Here is a 17,970-nt window from a genome sequence, read left to right as displayed (position 1 = left end):
CGCCCACATCTGGAAGCTGCCGCCCCCATATCCTCACCTGCGGGGGTCCGGCGGGGACGCTGGGGAAAGCGCAGGTACCACGACCCCTGCTCCCGCGCCTGCGCACACAGTCGGCGCCTGAGACCAATAGGAAGCTCGGGAAAGGAGCTGGGCCAATCACGGCGCGCCGGACGTGGGGCGGCTCCTCTCCAGGCGCAGGCGCCGAAGCTCTGGGCCCCAGTACAGCGTGCGCGTACGGGGGCTCCAAGAGGTTGCTGTGCTCTGGGTCCCCCAGCGAGCCGAGTCAGGTAGGTGTCCACGCCGGGTTTGGGCTCGGTTGTTCCGGCCCGGCGTGCGTGGTCCACGGCTTCGCTAAGGCGCCTGCGCTCCCTGGCTCGCCCCGCTCTTCGGGCGCCGCTCCCGGCGGTTTAGGGGGGCGCCCGGCCCGTGGGGTCCTTTCCCTCCAGGGAGGACGCGGTCCCCGGGGTCCCCCGTCCTTTCCGTCCCGCGCACTCGTGTTACCAGGTTCCACAGCGGGGGTGTTCAGGTGTGGGCGCGCCACCCACCTTATCCCGTCGTTGACCAGCGTCTTTTTTTATTCTACTGACATTTCTTTCTTCCCATCTGCCAAGCTAGACCTTCTTGTTCCTCAGACCTGGAACAAGATCCTAACTGAGGGGAAACCAACACCTCAAGGCCCTTTAAGCGCTTTTTTCACCCTTGCTTTGACCCATCCGAATTAATGGCCACTTTACCCGTTGCCTCTTTTGGGGAAGTTGAACTGAACGCAATTCCTCCCATCAACCAAATCATAGGAGGCGTAATTAAGTACAGCATTGCCTGGCAAATGAGAGCGATTATTACGAGATCCAGCCGCTGTTCTAAGCTCTAGGGTGCAGAGACGCTGCTCTTCTGGTACTTCTGTTTGAGTGGGAAATGTTTAGTGGGAATCATTCGTTTTGGGGTACTCATCCTTAGTTCCATAGGCATTGATGTTGAATAAACTGTGTTCTAGTATATTTGACCGTGTTATTTTTATTCTTTTAACATAGTTATAAATCAAGAGGAGTTGAGAGTCTGGTGGCATGGCTTTAATTACCTTGCGGAGGAACCTTTGTCATTTATCTGATTTTCGGATACATGGAGCTCTGGCTGGTCTGAAAACTCAACGTGTAAATTGTGTTCACAAGACAGTCAAGGAGCATCTGTGTCCATGGTTCTGGTCACTGCAACTTGAGCCTGTTAGGGTCAGGTTCCATCATGCCCATTCTAAAAAGTTCCATTCAGGAAACGGAAATGACCTTCATCCAGTTGGCGAGCCAGTGTTCTCTCAAGCACACGCTTGGGACAGGTCTGAACACAGTGTTAAAAACGTGGATGAACAGATATTTTACAGGAGACTAAACAGCTTCACTTCATCGGAAGAAGTCTTACATTATATAAGCACACTGCAGACTTTGCCTGATACTATGGCAGCAGGAGCCTTACATCGGGTTTGTGAAATGGAAAAAAACGATGATGATCAAAGGTTGCCAAAAGAAATACTGGAGAATAGCGCCTTTCAAGCTTTGTGTAATCAGTTTGCACAGGACCCCTCAAATCTGTCAAACACGGGTTTGGTGACTGCTTTGCAAGCCCTGACCCTGTATGTGGATCCCCAAAGTCGCTTGCTGCTAAGCCTCCTGGCAGAGTGCCAGCATCGTCTCGAAATGGGTAGCCTGGACATTCACAGTCTTTGCATCCTGGGGGAATGTCTGATTAAACTGCAAGGTCCAGGTTGTTCGACACTAGACCTGATTATATATCAACTGCAAGGTGAAAATTTGGAAGAATTTACCCCCGAGGATATTGTGACCCTTTACAGAATACTGCAGGCATGTCCTGAAAAAGTTGACCAGACGTTTTTACATAAGATAAATAACTTTTCTCTGTCAGTAGTTCCCAACCTGAGTCCTAAGTTGCTGAGCCAAATCCTCACCGCCCTGGTGGTCCTTGATCAAACTCAGGCACTTACGCTGGTTATAAAATTGGGTAAATATGTTGTGAGGCATATCCCCCATTTCACTAATGAAGAGCTCAAAGAAGTCTTAGAGGCATTCATCTACTTTGGGTACAATGACAGATTTTTTACAGAAGCCCTAGAGCAACACGTTGCTTCCCTCTGTCTCACTCTGGATCCCGAGGTTGTCAGCAAAGTCATGGAGTATTGCAGTAGAAAGCTGATTTTTTCAAAACCCATCCTCAATGCAGTGGCAGAAACTTTTGTTTGTCAGTCAGAAAAATTTTCAACTAAGCAAACTGCTGAGTTAATCGAACCATTTGGAAAACTCAATTATTTGCCACCAAATGCCTCTGCTTTATTTAGGAGGCTAGAAAACATACTGTTCACTCGTTTCAATTATTTTCCACCCAAAACACTATTGAAACTTCTCCATTCATGTTCACTTATTGAATGCCATCCAGTCAACTTTATGGCCAAAATATTCAGCCCGTATTTTCTTCAGCAGCTGCAAGGTGAGTTGGTTATTACTTCTGAAAGTAGAAAACTTAGCGTTTGAACTTGTGATGTTTTCAAGTCACATATGTACCTTTTTTATTGAGCAGTGCTTTCTTTGCCTTTATTTTTTCTTCCATAACGATCTAACGAAGAAATCCGAAGCTGCAGATGCTATTATAAACACAGAATTAAAGAATGCTAGAACATTGCATGGAGAGAGAAAACAGTTTCGGGTAAACAGACTCTGCTGCCCTAGCTGAGAAACTGAGTCTTCTTGCAGGGATCTGGTGATGGCTGAGGCAGTGTCACAATTACATGTTAGCGTCTTTGATGAGAACAACTGTATCACTCCTTTTTTTTGAGAAGATGTTCATCTTAATGCAAAGCCACCCAAATATGCCGGAATCTAGATCTCCGTAGGTAAAGGAAATTCCTACAAATTCTACTAACATTACATTTGTCACTTTTAATTATATTCTCTAGTTAGGATCATGCGTTCTTGGAAGCCAAAATGAGATTTCATTGAGATGGGAGGCAAGAAGGTATAATTAATTCTAACAAGTTCTTTTCCTAGTGTCCATTTAAAAGTCCCTTACTGGAGTGAATTAATGTGCATTCTGGATATTCTTTTCTCTTATTACACACACCAAAGTTCAAGCTTAACTATGACTGGGATGCTTTTTATTTCAGGTGAAGAGTCCTATTTGGACAGACTGAGCCTAGCACAACTGACCCAACTTTTCTTAACCGCGATTCTAGAATGCCCGTTCTATAAGGTAAAAGCATGAGCTGCATTGCTTTATTTCCCTACAGGGATGGTATTCTTTTGCCTCCTCCTTCCTCTCCAGCACCTCCTCCGCTCCCGAATCTTTTAAGTTCCTTCTCTTTTGAGCTGTCTCAGTAACCTCATTAGAAAGCAGAATTTTCATTCACTTGGAGTAGTTGCCACCAGATAGCCTTTTCTCTAATAAATTGACCCTATTCCTGTGTTCTTGTCCTTGAAAGACCCACTTCCTACCGTGTAAGATTCTTAGAAGGTTTTATCAAGTATGGCAGGCTTATGAGTCTTAGTGCTCTTAGACTTTCTCTAGGGATTTTAAAGGGTTTTAGCATTCCCCATGGCTGTTGGATATAGAGGTGTGAATTTATGCACTGAATAGATCCTGAACCATTACTGAGTATGTTCTTAAACCAAGCAGAAGTTTCACTCTGACGTGATAGAATTCAGTTTACATGGAGTTCGAGCTTTGTATAAAGCTTTCTAAGGATCCATTCTCCTAACTTAATCAGACACGTTGTTTAGGATCCGAAATGGTACCTCCAGCTTGCCCATTCCTGCGTGTTCTCCGTACTTGACTGAACCACGTTTATGAGTACTCATAAACACCATCTAGTTTCTCTCTTTTCATGGAATGGGACTATTCAAACTACAATTTGCTTTTATTCCCAGTATATCATGGACATTCTTCGGGGGTAACAGGTAAAGATCAAATGTATACTTTTAAAGAATGGTCTGATATTTCACGGTATTTATTCTACTGTCCCGCCATTGATGGATTTTCAGGCTTTTTCAAATGCTTGTCTTGATCAGCCATGCTGTCATAAACATACTTACATATCCTGTCATACTGGAACCTTTTTGTTGTTTTAATCTAAAGACTAGATTCCTGAATGTGGGATTACTGGATTAATTTTCAATAGACTGACATTTTTTTTTTCCCGTATAGTTGTAGATGCCATATTTCACCAGCAGTGAATGAAGGTGACCACGTGTCCCCATTTGTGTTGCGGTGTGTTCTTAGTCCCTTTGATTTTGTCATTTGACTCAGTGAAATGTCAAGTCACATGCTTCAGTTGCACTTTAAAGAGCGATAATGAAGTTGAGCATATTTTCACATGTTTACTGGTCACTTACATTTGCTATGAATTGCCTTGTTACACCTTAATTTCTATTTGTGTAGGGTCTTTTGTCTTTCTCTTTTGTATTTGTTTTTTGTCCTAGAACACATTGTAAAACATATTAACTGTTAAGTACGTTGTACATATTTCTTCCTGGTTTGTGGTTTAAAATTTTTTTAGTTTTAATTTAATATTGTTTATGATGCCTTTTTGCTATACAGAAATTTTTAAGTTTTCTGTAGTCAAATTATTCATTTTTTATAGCTGCTGGGTATATTTTATGACTCCTAAGGTAATATAAATATTTTACTAAATTTAAAAATTATTGTGTTCCATACTATATTTAGATCTTTAATCTACTTGAAATAGATTATAGTCTGTAATGTGGGGCAGAACTCTTAGTTCTTTTCCAGATGGATAACCAATTGCTAGCACCATTATTACATAGCTGTCCTTTTCTTTCTAAATTGAAATGTCAGCTTTATCACAATTTCCACTATTAAAAACTTCAGCTGTGTTTCCTCAAGGCCCTTAAAGCAATTCTGAGAGTTCCAAAGATGTTTCTTGAGCTTTCTTTCCTTCTTTCTTTCTTTCTATCTTTCTTTCTTTCAGTGACCATTGGCTACATTTAAACACATTTAAAAGATATTTTGGACTATTGGGCTTGAACTATAACAAGAATATTTGGCGTTGTCATTTTGAGAAAGGTATTTGTCCTAAGTCCTGGAGAAGCATCATGCCTATAAAGTAATATTGGATCAGACTTTATACTCAGGCAACCTTCATTTTATTCTCTGATTTTGTATCTTATTTTTCTTTCTCATGTTTGCACATACATTTTTAGGGTCCAAAACTTCTTCCTAAATATCAAGTGAAATCATTTCTTACTCCATGCTCTTCCCTGGAGACCCCCATGGATTTTCAGCTTTATAAATCTGTGATGATTGGACTGATTGACCTTTTAGGAGCAAGATTGTATTTTGCTTCAAAAGTGTTAACACCCTATTGTTACACGATAGGTAAGTAGTAGGGAGTTCTGTTGTTGTTAACTAAACCTCAGTGTGCTGTCCTCTGATGGAACACGTGGGGCTTAGTAGCCACCAAAGGTCTGGAAACAAAATGAAGTTGGCCCTTACCTGCAGGCAAATTGGAACAGGGGTGGACGGTAGGGCTGAAGAGTCGGGACTCCATGTTAACCACATAGTAGCCGAATGCCTTTGGGCATCCTTTCGGGGCATTCATTTGCTTGTTCTCATCTGCAAGATGAGAGTAAGAGGAGTAGTGACCTCAAAGACTTGTTTAAGGACAAAATGGGGTAACTCAGACTAATACCTGGGAGACAGTAAGTGCTCAGTAATTGTTAGCTGCTCTCATCCTCTTGGCCAGTGCTGTCCAATGTAATAGCCACACATACCAGTAGCTACTTAAATTTAAATTAATTCCAATTTTGAAAATTCACAGTTCAGGTCCCCAGTTGCACTAGCTGCACTTGTGCTCAGTAGCAGGTATAAGCGTCTGCATCATCGCGGACAGCGCTGACTACAAAGTCCTTCTCCTTTCAAATTGATGAGTAAAGGACAGTGAGCTCAGGGAGGACGGTGTTTCTAGGCTTCAGGTGGTCACATCTCAATCCCCTCCTTTATGGGCTCCTTTGACAAGGAGGGAAGGGGGAGCCTGCCGGTGCCCAGGGCCCACGTGTTGGGCTGCCGGCTGCTTCACCTTCCCTGGGCACTGGAGCTCCAGGGATGCAAGGTGCCAGTTGCGCGGGTGTCTGACTTTACTCAAAGGATTTTCTTCACTATTCCCACCAGTTGTTATAAGGAGAGTAAAAGTGTGTGTGATTCACATCATGCCCCAGATACCTTGAGGGCCCCCTCCTTGTTTTAGTGCAGTGAAGGCCCTCTTAGTTTAAAGCTGACTTGGTTGGGCAAAGCTCTGATTAAATTAAAATTCTCACCATTGTCTGGTGTGGTCATTACTTTGCAGCCTTCTGCCCAGTTGATAAATGCAGTATGGAAGAAATCAAAACAACAAGGAGAAAAGGAAGCTAGTGTTTGTGAGGGTATCACACGAAGAATTTTTCCTTTCTTCTCTTACCAGATGTTGAAATTAAATTAGATGAAGATGGATTTGTATTACCATTTACAGTTGATGAAGATATACATAAAAGGTAAAGAAAACTGTTGTGGTTTATATGTTATAAGACTTGTTGAGGTTAATACACAGGGATTGTTTTCTTAAGAAAGTGAAAAAAGTAGACATGCTTCTGAAAATTAAAACACTATGGCATACCAGTTTTGGAAATTCCATGTAATATCTTGTGAACCTTAATTTAATTGAGTTCTTTTTCAACAGATTAATGGATAACAGTCATGATTCATTTGAAAATAGTATTGGCACGAAGGAATAGCCAAATCCCAAATAAACTCTGGCAGCTAAAACCATATAAATACTTCGGATTGTTTTAAAAATTAAGTTTCCCTCTCCTCTTTGGTTTTTTAGGGTAGCACTGTGCATTGATGGTCCAAAAAGATTTTGTTTGAATAGCAAACACTTACTGGGAAAGGAAGCTACTAAACAAAGACATCTGTACTTACTTGGTTATCAAGTTGTCCAGGTATGGTTTTGCCTTTTTTTTTTTTTTTTTCCTAAAAGCCATTTCTAGTTCAGATTTGCTTTTTCCAGGATACTAAGTAGTATGCCAGCCCAGTGGACCAAGCCTCTTAAGTCTGGTTTAAATGCCAGCTTTGTTCATTAGGCTTAAGTCTCTTGATGTGTAATTTGAAATCACGAATTTCAAATTTTCTCTTTTCCAAAAGTGAGACATACCTAAATTCTGTATGAGCTGTGCTTTACTTTGCTTTTAGAATTACTAAATATTGGAATATCTGTTTTGTTTTAATTTCCCTTTGATTTAATGACGAGAATGTACAAGATGACCCATTAAAAGCAGGATCTTCATTGGTTTTTAATGTTTAAGACTCTTACTTGTATTTACATCGTAGATCACTTAGCAAGGTCTTAGGTGATGAGCCGTGATGAATGTCCATGGAGCTTTCCATTCTCTAATCTGTCTACCAGTCTCCTCTCTGCTTTCCTGTCTGGTTACTTTTTTCCTTTCCGTCTTGTACATACCCAGATTAATTTTCCTAAAGTGAATCGTGCCAGTGTGTGCCTAGAAACCTTCATTGTTTCTTTACTGCTTATGGGATAAAGACTACATCTATATCTCAACATTCTAGTCCCTTCGAGGTCTGCCCGCAGCCAGGCCCTCTGCTCCCAGCTCAGTGGTCTCTTCTGTCTGGCCTTTCTCCCTTGCTGATGTGAGTCAGGTGGTCCCCACCTCTCTGAGTGTCTAAATTCTGGCTGTTCATCAACTCCCAGCTCAGGTTGACCTTTCACCCTAATCTGAAGTGTCGACTCCCTCTCAGCACTAGAGCACCAATTTGTTTTGCATGTTCTGCTTAGTATTACTGCCTACTTTTTGTATATTTTAAGTTAGCACCTAACTTGTAAGTTCCTTGAGGGCAGGGATCATGTCTGATTCTTATTTAGACATTCTATCTATTGTTGAGCCTCTGCTACCTGGCAGCACCGTCACAGGCACCGCTGGGATCTCTGCCTGCTGGGAGCCTACACGCTGCTGTGGGGAGGGTGTGGTAGGCGGAAAGGGTAACCAAACCCAAGGGAATTTCAGATTATGAAGGATGAGGATGGATTTATTTTCCTCTCTTTACAGATTCCCTATTACGAGATTGAGATGCTAAAATCAAGAAATGAATTAGTGGAATATTTACAAAGAAAACTATTTTCTCAAAACTCTGGTGGTCACTGGTAACAAGAATGAATACTGACTTCAGAACTCAAATAGTGAAAGAACTTGCAAATTAGCCGTTTATTTATGTACTTTGGTGATCTGAAAGGGGTCTCTAGTTTCCTTATACCATGTATACGCTTATCAGTAGCAAATTTAAAATTAATTTTAACCTTCATTTAATACTGGTATCAGATACTTTTATACATCAAACAGAATTGATCAAGTACAATAAAGGAATGTAATGGGTAAGTGTCATAATTTTAAGTCTTGTGTTTTGTGACAGTTATTGCTAACTAAAAATATATTCTTGAGAGACCTTTGTTTCTTCTTCTAACAAATATAAGGAAGAAATTTTATCTCCCGGTTTTTTCTTTTGTATTTTGTTAGAGGAAGTAATATATGGTAAGGAAAAGGAGCAATGAAAAATAGACTAGTACTTTGGATGTAAACATTTATAACCGTAGACTTATGCAAAAATAACCCTTTAGTTAATAATATTTTGTATCGGTATAGGAGCTTTTTATATATATATATATATATATATATATATATACACACATACACATATATATTATAATTTTTTAAATAAAGGAATAAAGATGTAAACAAAGCAACTTAAGTAGGGTTTTGGGGGGGGGTGTTTGGAGGGAGAAACTTCTAAATTTTAAATTAAGCGTGGATTAAAATTCTTCAGTTCATTGCAGATGCTTCATTGTCCCGTTACGGTCAAGTTAAAGTTTTGGGATAAAAGGGTTCTGCACCCAACTACAGTGTACGTGTTGGCCAAGGGGGTGGGGTGTGGGTGTCCCACACAGCACTCAGCAATGCTCCAACACCAGCTGAGGGCCTGCAATTCAACTCCATTCTGACACCATCTACCTGGAGGCAGCACCAGCTCCCACACGTTGAGGGCTCAGTCCCACAAGACTGCCCGCTTCCCACCACCCCCCTTTCAGATGCCAGTCACAAGTCCAGGTTGTCACATGACCTGTGCTTCTGACCAACCGGCTATAGATTGGGGGGTCCAGTGACCCCCTCCTTGGGCTCTGTTAATTTGTTAGAGCAGCTCATAGAACTCAGAGAAACATTTTACCTACCAGATTACTGGTTTATTACAAAAGGATATAACTCAGGAAAGCCAGATGAAAGACACTCTTAGGGGCAGGTATGGGGAAGGGTGTGGGGTTTCCTTGCCCTCTCCAGGCAGCACTCTCCCCTAAACTCCACCTGTTCACCAACCTGGAAGCTCTGAATCTGGTCCTTTTGGGTTTTTATGGAGACTTGATTACATAGACTTAAATAGCCACACAAAGAGGTAAGAGCAGTCTGTTATAAATGCTATGAAAAAAACAGTATAGCCTAAAACCTTCTTCCTCCGCCTTTTCCGTTTATCTAAATCCTTCTCCATCGGGACTTTTGTTCCTGGTTGCCCTAATTGGAATGAGAAGCTCCTTCTTCTGCACTTTTAGTTACATCCTCTCCTGAGCCTTTGTCTCATTTAGCTCTCCCTTGCCCTCCTCATTCATTCATTCATTAAACATTTATTAAAGAGCTGTGATCATGCTGGGTACCCACTGACTGTTAGAGCTGCAGAGGGAAGCAGAAAAGAGCTCCTGCCTGGAGGGGCTATGGGTGATTATAGTGATGAGCCAGCTGGCAGTCCTGATGCATGAGCAGGACCCTGGAAGGCAGAAGACGTTAGGCCAGCCTGGGGTGCAGCAGGAGGCTTCTTGGAGTGATCTGTGAGCTGAATTCAAAGAAAAGGAGGCAGGTCTCTGGTGGGAGAGCATTTCAGGCATCGCCATGGCCAGAGCACCCAGCACAAAGCAGACGGTCGCCATGGAGAGTGAGGCCAGAACTGACTTTGTTTTAAAGCAAATTTGAATCCTGAAAATGTGCATGGATATGCTATGAAAATAGTTTAGGCTAATAAACAGATACAAGAGTGCTGATTTCACCAATTGGAGTAAATTTGGCAAGCTCCGTAAGATTATACAGCCATATGTCCTTATAAACTGAATCCTCAGGCCACTAATATTTTAATGTCTACCTATGTAAGTAAATATGACGTGAATTTCCTTGTTGAAATTACATATACAGTATGATAACTCCTGGCACCATATATTAATAATGTTTTTAAATAAGACATACTCTTGATGTTGTTTTTTAAAAGTAAAAGCAAAGCAAGGAAAAAAAGTAAAGCAAAGAAAGAAAAATAGGTGAAAAAAATTTCACTTGCGAGCATAACCCCTGAAGCAACAGTGATCATCTTCAGACCAGCCGCGAGAGGGCAGCAAAGGTGAGGACATCTATTGGGCTTCAGCAGTGGAACGGAGATGATCCCTGGTCCCAGGAGGAGAGAGTGTATCCTGCGCGCCTGTTGGCGTGGGGAAGGGAGGGGGGCGGCAGGCTGGAGCTGTGGAATGATGCGGTGACAGTTCTGCCTGAACAAAACAGGCAGTTTTCCATACCTTGACCTAAAGAAGGAATGCTGTTTGGCTGAACCAAGCCTAGACAGGGAGGGTAGATGGTATCTTGGGATGAAGAGATGCTGGTTGGTTCTTTGACCAGGATTCTACCTGCGGACTCTGTACACCTGGGTGCATTTGGAGACTTGGTAAATATTCATTAGGTAGAAGAAAGAATAGGAAGGAGCAGAACTGAGCATATTTGATAGAATTCTGGGGGGTAAAAAGTCAGTTCCCTCTAAAAAAGCTACACCCTTCCATGAATTTGTATACAAATTCAGGGAGGGGGTCGTGGCACCATGGTGGTGAATAAGCCTCCAAAAGCTGAGATTTCCCCAAACTGGAAACATATCCAGACCCACCTGGAGTCTAAATACATAGTGTCGGATTGTTACCAAACCAAACTTGGGTCTGCCCACCCACATGCAGCAAAGCCAATCTCCTGACACGGGGCTGTGGTGAAGGAAAGTGCAGCATCTATGGCAGGCACCAGGCAAGGAGTCCAGGCAGCTGGTGCTCAGAAAGCCTGAACCCCCCGATGGGGGTCAGCAAAGCATTTTTAAAGGCCAAGTGAGGGAGGGGGTGTCCCAGGATCTGTGATCAGCTAGTGCACAATTCTCTAATTGGTTGATGGTGAGGTAGCAGGGTGGTGTCGCAGGGGTTAATGTTGTCAGTCCTCAGGTGCCAGTTAGGTCTGGGGGCTACTTCTCATGGTCATCAGGTAGTTAATTTCTTCCATTTAGTGGTGGTTTTAGCATCTGTAAAACAACTCAGGAAATGTGCATCAGATACCATTATCTATTATCTGGGTACTTCAGAGAGGAACTGCAGCAGAGGACATGAGGGAGGGGACTGTCCCTGAAAGGCCTCTTAGGGTCCTGCTCCGTTTCAGGATCATGAAATAAGTCGTGCCTTGTCAGCTGTATGGCCAGTACCTGGAAAACAGTAAGTGCTCAGCGAGCCATGAGGGCTCTTGTTGTCATTGGTACAAGAGTTACGTTGCAGTCATACTTCATTGTTACAGCTCGTGGAGAGGGAGCCCATCAGGTACGCTCTATAAGGAGGAGCACCATTGCCTGGATGGTTAAGACTCCTGGGGCAGCAGCTTGAACCAGCGGCCACTCCTTTTGCTAATTAGCATCACAGACACCCTGCTGAGAAACCTCATTCTGTAAAACCTTTGCTGTAATAAGAATGGAACACACCTCTGTTTCCTGCAGGATCTGAGCCTCCTGGGTCATTCTGGTGCAGAGAAGCAGCCTTGATTTCCAAGACGATGCAGAGCTTCATATAGAGGGTTTGGGACACAAACCCCCTTACCTTTTTCTTATCTTTGAGCATCCTGGGTCCTCTTCTCAGGCCAGGCCTCATGTTAGTTCTCTTACACACAAGCTTGCTCTCTGCATCTCCAACCCAGCTTTGTTCAATTTCACCCGAATCCTCTACCCATCCTGTCATCCCTCTGCCTGGTTCCTCTGGTGTGCCGGCTCCCTTGCCTGTGTAGTCAATAAGCCTTACCTTTTGTTGGTGTTCTTTGGCTGTTGGCTCCATCATAAGAAATTTTGCCTTAATATACTTGAAATCCCATCTCAGAAAAAATCTAAACATCTCTGTCCCCATCTCTTCCCACAGTCTCTGGTATATAGGGCACACTATTTGTGTCTTGAACTAATATTCTGGGTTCTAATGTTTGCAATAAACAATATCTCAGTAATTCTACTGTAACTTTTATTATGGAAAACACTGAACACACATAAGTGTAGAAAGAATAGTATAATGAATTCACATGAGTCCCTTTATTCAGCATGGCAAAATACCCAAATTTTCCAATTCTGTTTCATCTATTTACTCCCATATTCTTTTTTTTCTTTTCCTTTTTTATTGGAATGTTTCTTTAAAAATCCAAGCTGTCATATACTTTTATCCTAAATACTTCAGTATGAATCCATAACCAAAAAACTTTTTTCTTTTTTATTTAACTATTCTGCCATTATTACAATGAACAAAACTAATAATTTTTTTTTTTTTTTTTGCGGTACGCGGGCCTCTCACTGTTGTGGCCTCTCCCGTTGTGGAGCACAGGCTCCAGACACGCAGGCTCAGTGGCCATGGCTCACGGGCCTAGCCGCTCTGCGGCATGTGGGATCTTCCCGGACCAGGGCACGAACCCGTGTCCCCTGCATTGGCAGGCAGACTCTCAACCACTGCGCCACCAGGGAAGCCTAAAACTAATAATTATTACCTGTGATCATTTAATACCTGGTCTATATTCCAGGTTTTCTATACTGTCTCAGGAATATTTTTAAAATTTTTTTTATTGAAGTATAGTTGATTTACAATGTTGTGTTAATTTCTTCAGTACAGCCAAGTGACTCAGTTATACATATATATATACATTCTTTTTTATATTCTTTTCCATTATGGTTTATCCCAGGATATTGAATATAGTTCCCTATGCTATACAGTAGGACCTTGTTGTTTATCCACTCTATATGTAATAGTTTGCATCTACTAACCCCAGACTCCCCCTTGGCAACCACAAGTCTGTTCTCTACGTCTGTGAGTCTGTTCCTGTTTCATAGATGGATTCATTTGTGCAATATTTTAGATTCCACATATGTGGTATCATATGGTATATGTCTTTCTCTCAGAAATATTTTTTAACTGTTGATTTGTTTGAAGCAGGATCTGAACAAAGGCCACATACTACTTTTAGATGTTATACCCCTAAGTCTTAAGTCTCATGTCTGTAACTGCCCCCCTCCCTCACCTGGTTTCCATGTTATTAATTTATTGGAGAAGTTAGATCAATTGCCTTGTAAAATATCCCACAGTATTGATTTGACATTTTCTAACTGGTTCCTTTGCTATATTTCCTGTTAAACTAAAAGTTACATCCAGAGGCTTGCTTAGATTCAGCTTAATTTTTTCAGCAAGGATGCTTCAGAGGAGATGCTGTATATTTGTTTTACATCATACTGTAATGTCTCGTTACCCTCTTAGTGATACTCATTAAGATTGATAGTGGGTTCCTGGATCACCACCAGCCTGATCCATCCACCATATAGTCCCCGTCAATCTGTCACCTAATGGCTTCAGCATCTGTTGATGACTGTTGCCTAGATTCATTATTCCAACAGGTGTTTAAAAAAAAGGATTTCCTAACGCTATCATTCCTTTACTTTTATTATTTTTATTATCCTTTTATTTTATTCCTTTACTTGTATTCATCTATAAAGAAGAAATTTCTCCCATCAACTATTTTTGAACTCTAAAATAAGGTTTATACACAAACTTATGGTTACCCAGGGGAAAAGGCGGGGGAGGGATAAATTGGGAGATTGGGATTGACATATACACACTACTATATATAAAATAGATAACTAATAAGGACCTACTGTATAGCACAGGGAGCTCTACTCAATACTCTGTAATGACCTACATGGGAAAAGAATCTAAAAAAGAGTGGATATGTATATGTATAACTGATTCACTTTGCTGTACAGCAGAAACTAACACAACATCTTAACTATACTCCAATAAAAATAAAATAAGGTTTATACAGAAAAAGAAAATGAGATAAATGTGTCTTTCCTTGTATCAAGGTTTAGAATACAGAGGTGGTTATCTGGTCAGTATTTTGTTTGTTTGTTTAGGATATTTATGACTTCATGACATTTTATATACTTGATATGCTTCAGCCCATTACAGTCATCTTTTGGATGCATAACTTGTCCTGTTTTAGATCGGTGGGATACCCTTCAGGATGGCCTCTTTGTCCTTTTGACCTTGACACATTCGATTTTGAAAATTTCTCGGCAGAAGAGGATGGCCCAGGCTCACTTACCATTTCCTGTCTCAGCCCTGGGGTCCAGCCTCTGTAAGGAGCTCTGGTTCTGACACGTGGTCTTGCTCACTGCTAGAGCCGTCGGTATCGGGGGTTTTTCATTGGGGGCATCTATAAAATCACATTCATTTTGATTTCAAAATCGACAAGGTGAACAAGCCAGAATTAAATTTGCACTTCTATGTCTTGATTCATAAGTTTGATACTTAATATGACTCCAAGGGACTCCATCAAGTGAGTGATGCAGCCTACAGGAAAAACCTGATGACAAACATGCTTTCTAAGTCTACCAGCAGTACTCACGCCTCGTTACCAGGGAGGAGGTGTCGAGTGAGGTAAAGGCGTGTTACCCCATCACGGACCACTGCCCGTGCCCCAGAGCCTGTGGAGATGCTTTGGAGGACGGGCAGTGGCTCCCCTGTCGCAGGAGCCAGGGTCATGCAGTTACTCTCACTGTCAAACAGCACTGATGGGGGATCCGGAAAAGGTGCAGCAGGAGCACCCTTTCATACCCCTTGAGTTCATAATGACCTTTAGGTTTGCTGGGTACACAGATGGGCAGTTCTCCTAGCCGGTGACGGATATGTGTGTTTGTCCATCCACCCCTCTTAACTCTGAACCATCATAAAAGCAGAGGAGTACTTAATCCAAGGGATTTTAAGCTGTTTTAAAGCCTGTGAATTAAAGTCCAATTATGTTGGGCCACTTAAATGAGTTTACAGTGACATTTACAAATAACATGATTGTAAAAGCTTTCAAACTTAAAATGGAGATATCAACCTTGTTTTAAAATTTCTGCATTTTCAACAGATTTTTTAGAAAGATGATGGCATTTTCATGTATTCATAGGTGATTTTCCCCCCTCTCTCCACCTCAGTTAACAAAGGTTTACAAGGTGGAGAGGAGGCCATCTGGACACTTTGTTCCTTGGCTGCATCAGTGCGCTGGCTGAGAATCGCGGGCTAAAGCTTTGTGCTTTGTCCAGGCTATGGCCCCATCTCTGAATGGTCTGAGGGCTCAAGCTTGTGCTTTGTCCAGGCTGTGGCCCCATCTCTGAATGGTCTGAGGGCTCCAAAGGAGAAAACCATTCCCTCAGACCAGCCCCCCCCTTTCCAGATATTCCATACACCTTTCAGGAGGGGCACCCACTGCCCTGTCACCTGCATCAAGTCACTTATCCTACCTACATCTCAATTTTCTCATCAGCATAAAGAACCAGAGGGTTCTTCTGAACTTAACAAGTCTGTGGGCTCATGAGGACTCATGATAAATATAACACACACACCGCCCAAGATGTGCTGAAACCACCGCTAATGTGACATGTGACATGCTAATGTCACACAGCATTAGCTTTCTCCTTCCCTGCCTCAAATTAACAGAACTTCTTCCTACCAGGTCTCCCCCTGCTTACATTCTGCCCAGAGGTCAAGAGAAACGGGACAAGTCCCAGCTGCAGTTTGGACTAGGCACCTCCAATGCTCCCATGAGTTGCCTGAGTTTCTGCAGTAGAGGCCGCCCTCCAGTGTGTCATCCAGCGGGGAGCTGCAGGCAGCCGAGGCCCTGGTGGACCTGCAGAGCAGGCTGCATGAACAGTAAGCGGTCAGTACGCCCATGTCAACCTAAGCCAGACCAGTGCAATGTCATCACCCAGCGTCAGCTGCGGGCGCCGGTGTATATCCATGAGGCTGGCATGGGATTAGGGGGGTAGACATCCCAGACTACTGAGGTTGGCATTTGTAACAAAGCTCATCTGTGCACCCTTCGATAGCTCAGCTGGTAGAGCGGAGGACTGTAGACCTGAACATGTGAAACAAAGCTGATCTGATCTCCTGCAAAGTTAACTTGTACTCAGCGTGCCTTCTTGTACTATTAACCCACTTATTTTAAGAGCAGGGTTTTCATTCTTTTATCCTTCCCTCCCCCCACGCAGAACTTTGCAAGTACAAGTCACAGACACAAGGGACTTAAACACATTAGACTCTTTGACCTTGTATTCCACTCATGTCCCCAGAATACATAATAGGATCATAGAGGAAAAATGTTCTTTTATAAAGGAACTAAAGTCTCTTGATAATTGAAACTGGCAAAGTTGGTCTTACCTATCGTTTCCTCCACCTCTGCTTCCCGCCCTGCAGCCTCTCAGCCTCACATCTGAATCCACCCCCGGGGTGGTGGCCGTTCCATGGGGCTGCACCCACCTCCCGACAGCAGCATGCCGCCTTAAGTTGGTGCCTTGTACCTGTCACTGTCAGCCCCAGGGCTTCTCTGGCACCGAGGAGACCCACAGGGAGCCTAGGCAGCATTGGGCAGGGGTCCTACAAAGTCAGAAGTGAACAAACCAGAAGGCAGTCTCACCCCAGGAGGACTGGGAACAAGAAATAAAAAGCGCCTTCATGTTGAACTGCAGGTGGTTCTGAGAGGCTGCTCCAGGCTCCTCAGAAAGTCTTGGGCAAGGTCGAGCTCCAGCTGCCCTCAGGGGTGACCTTGAGAATTCAGCCTTATACAGACTTCCCTGCTGCACTCACTCCTCTGGTCCCTCCCGCCTGCTCCTTGGAATTACCTCCCAAATAAAGCAAGAACATCCAAGCCCTTGTCTCAGACTCACCTTTAGAAGGTACACAAGCCATTATGGCAGCTGTATTCCGTACTGAGTCACCAAGTATCTGTTGAGTACCTACTGTGTGCCAGACTTGAGCCATCAGAGAGAGTGTATGTGTGCAACCATGCCCTGTGCAGCTGTCAGTCTGGTGCAGAACAAATTGAAATTGAAATCGAAGCTAACAGAAGCACGTCCACACAGCTGTGGAAAAGGGTTTTTCAATGAAACGATTTCGGTCTCACTTTTAACTGAGGTCTCAAGATAATTGGTGTCGACTTCTCCCATTTTGCAAAGTGTGAGATCAGATCACCTGTGCAAGGCTTGTGAAGACTCCTGACCGTTAGCTGAGCTCCTATATCCGGTCTTTAAAAGAGATTGGAGAGGTTGAAAGTGGCAGTGGACTATAAGAGTTTTTTTGTTTTTTTTTTTTTTCCTTTGCTGGTGCTTTTATGAGGACCTCTGCCCAGGGGAGGATGAGAGCAAGGTTGCCAGAAAGTTTTACATTACACACGCGGCCCTCTCTATCTTCTTACTGAGCAGCACTGTCCCAGACCCTCTTCAAGTTACTTGCGTTTTCACACCTATCACCTATCTTCGTCACCAGTCTGTCAGATCCCAGTGGACAAGGGCTGCGTGGTTCAAGGCTACATCCCCAGCGCCGGCACTCAGTAGGTGCAAGGTCATTAACTGCCCAGCGAACAATGGTCTCTGAGTGAACGAACCGACACTGCGTGGAGAAGGGTAAGCAGGTGGAAAGTGCGGATCCCAGTGGTGCCTCCCACCCGGGAACCCTGCAGCGGCTTTAGCAAGTGAGGCTCCCCCGACGCTCCAAGAAAGAAAGACCCGGGTGTGCACAGAGGTGCC

At 43.1% G+C, this 17,970-nt stretch overlaps 1 protein-coding gene across 1 annotated transcript; it reads left to right on the top strand.

The window, feature by feature from the left end:
• Positions 1–1,064: 1,064 nt before the first annotated feature.
• Positions 1,065–8,213, top strand: FASTKD3 (FAST kinase domains 3). Its single transcript, XM_065875284.1, has 6 exons — positions 1,065–2,493; positions 3,167–3,252; positions 5,220–5,394; positions 6,476–6,545; positions 6,878–6,992; positions 8,115–8,213. Exons 1-6 carry the CDS (start codon positions 1,065–1,067, stop codon positions 8,211–8,213), a joined length of 1,974 nt encoding a protein of 657 aa, XP_065731356.1.
• Positions 8,214–17,970: the final 9,757 nt, after the last annotated feature.

Source organism: Phocoena phocoena, chromosome 3 (assembly GCF_963924675.1).
Source record: "Phocoena phocoena chromosome 3, mPhoPho1.1, whole genome shotgun sequence".
In the NCBI taxonomy this organism is placed as follows: domain Eukaryota; kingdom Metazoa; phylum Chordata; class Mammalia; order Artiodactyla; family Phocoenidae; genus Phocoena; species Phocoena phocoena.
This window is presented reverse-complemented; position numbering and strand designations above follow the sequence as displayed.

Coding starts and splice junctions, on each gene's coding strand:
- FASTKD3 (XM_065875284.1), top strand. CDS start 1,065: ATGGCTTTAATTACCTTGCGGAGGAACCTTTGTCATTTATCTGATTTT. Junction 3,253..5,219: donor TAGAATGCCCGTTCTATAAG/GTAAAAGCATGA, acceptor ATACATTTTTAG/GGTCCAAAACTTCTTCCTAA. Junction 6,993..8,114: donor TTGGTTATCAAGTTGTCCAG/GTATGGTTTTGC, acceptor CTCTCTTTACAG/ATTCCCTATTACGAGATTGA.